Raw genomic sequence first — 2,059 nt, forward strand, 5'->3', positions numbered from 1 at the left:
AAGTAGGGCAATGAAAGTCATATCAAAAGCATGTATATGCAACAACTTTTTCAGTGAATATATTATTGTTGATGTTTTTTTTCATTTCAGATTAACTATGTTAACTTTCATGCTGTAATTACCATAGCATATTAGGAAAACTGCTTTATCTTTATCTGGTTACAGATTTGTGGAAATTACTTTTCTGTTTATTGCTATTTTATATGAATAACTGGCCGGGTTTAAAAACACTTCTTTCACATATTATTAACAATTCTTTTTTTTTACATTCAGGACAAACAATTATAATTCAAGAGATACAGTAATAAATAACTGGTAACTGTCGCCCTAACAGTGGAGTAGTATGTATCCGTTTACAAGTGTATTAAATACCTTACCGCAAAAGTCCACAACCGTTTGCGAAAAGTATGTGGACACTTGCTCAAATGCTATAGACTGTTGTCGAAACTCTCTGAACTTTTCACATTTGCTCAGGTGCTTGATTTGTTACAGACATGTATTTGATTTTATTTCAGTAACTACATGGTTACTCCTCACTTGCATATATAACGGTTACCTTCAGCACTAATCTTCGGATGACTATATATGGTGGGACAACTCATTCAAGATATTACCAGTACAACACACTTGGAGAACTTTAGAAACACTTGCGGTGGACGATGCCTGGACCAGATTCATCAAACTCTTCCTTGGTGATCCACATTGCCTGGAAGGTGGATAAGGAAGAAAGGATAGAACCACCGATCCACACGGAGTATTTGCGCTCAGGAGGAGCAATGATCTTGATTTTGATGGTGGAAGGGGCAAGGGCAGTGATTTCCTTCTGCATGCGGTCGGCGATACCAGGGTACATGGTGGTACCTCCAGACATGACGTTATTGGCAAACAGATCCTTCCTGATATCAATATCGCATCTCATGATGGAATTGTATACAGTTTCATGAATGCCGACGGACTCCATGCCCAGGAGCGAGGGCTGGAACAGAGCCTCAGGAGCACGGAATCTCTCGTTACCTATGGTGATGACCTGACCGTCGGGAAGTTCGTAGGATTTCTCCAAAGAAGAGGAAGCTGCAGCTGTTGCCATTTCACCCTCGAAATCAAGAGCAACGTAACACAATTTTTCCTTTACATCTCTAACAATTTCTCTTTCCGCTGTTGTGGTAAAAGAATAACCTCTCTCTGTTAGGATCTTCATCAGGTAAGCGGTAAGGTCACGACCAGCCAAGTCAAGACGGAGGATGGCATGAGGAAGAGCATAACCTTCGTAGATGGGGACAGTGTGGGTCACACCATCACCAGTGTCGAGCACAATACCAGTGGTACGACCAGAGGCGTACAGGGACAGCACGGCCTGGATGGCCACGTACATGGCAGGTGTGTTGAAGGTCTCGAACATGATCTGGGTCATCTTCTCACGGTTGGCCTTGGGGTTGAGGGGAGCCTCAGTGAGGAGGACGGGAGATTCCTCAGGAGCAACACGGAGTTCGTTGTAGAAGGAGTGATGCCAGATCTTCTCCATGTCGTCCCAGTTGGTGATGATACCGTGCTCTATGGGGTACTTGAGAGTGAGGATACCTCTCTTGCTCTGGGCCTCATCGCCGACGTAGGCGTCCTTCTGACCCATGCCGACCATCACACCCTGGTGACGGGGGCGGCCGACGATGGAGGGGAAGACGCATCGTGGGGCGTCGTCTCCTGCGAATCCGGCCTTGACCATGCCGGAGCCGTTGTCGACCACGAGGGCGCAGGTTTCATCGTCACACATAATGGGACTTCGCTATTCCTGAAAGATCATCAAATGCTATTTAACCCAAAGCTAGATATGAATTTGCATATAAGAGCTACTCACAGATCAGACACATTTTTGGATAAACTGTATATATTTGCGTTCATACACCTAAACACTTTAATACCTTCCTGCAGACACGGAAAACAAACACACACGCACACACACACACACACACACGCGCTTATATATATATATATATATATATATATATATATATATATATATATATATATATATATATATATATAACAAATACACAACACACAC

General features: G+C 43.4%; 1 protein-coding gene across 1 annotated transcript in view; it reads right to left on the minus strand.

The window, feature by feature from the left end:
* Positions 1 to 1,783, minus strand: part of LOC119597278 (actin, muscle-like) — a 2,191-nt gene extending 408 nt beyond the window's left edge. Inside the window, exon 1 of the mRNA XM_037946813.1 lies at positions 1 to 1,783. This exon is cut by the window's left edge and continues 408 nt beyond it. Within this exon, the coding sequence (XP_037802741.1) occupies positions 638 to 1,768 (1,131 nt within the window). The 5' untranslated portion in view covers positions 1,769 to 1,783 and the 3' untranslated portion in view covers positions 1 to 637.
* Positions 1,784 to 2,059: the final 276 nt, after the last annotated feature.

The sequence above is a fragment of the Penaeus monodon genome, chromosome 39, assembly GCF_015228065.2.
Source record: "Penaeus monodon isolate SGIC_2016 chromosome 39, NSTDA_Pmon_1, whole genome shotgun sequence".
NCBI classification, from domain to species: Eukaryota; Metazoa; Arthropoda; class Malacostraca; order Decapoda; family Penaeidae; genus Penaeus; species Penaeus monodon.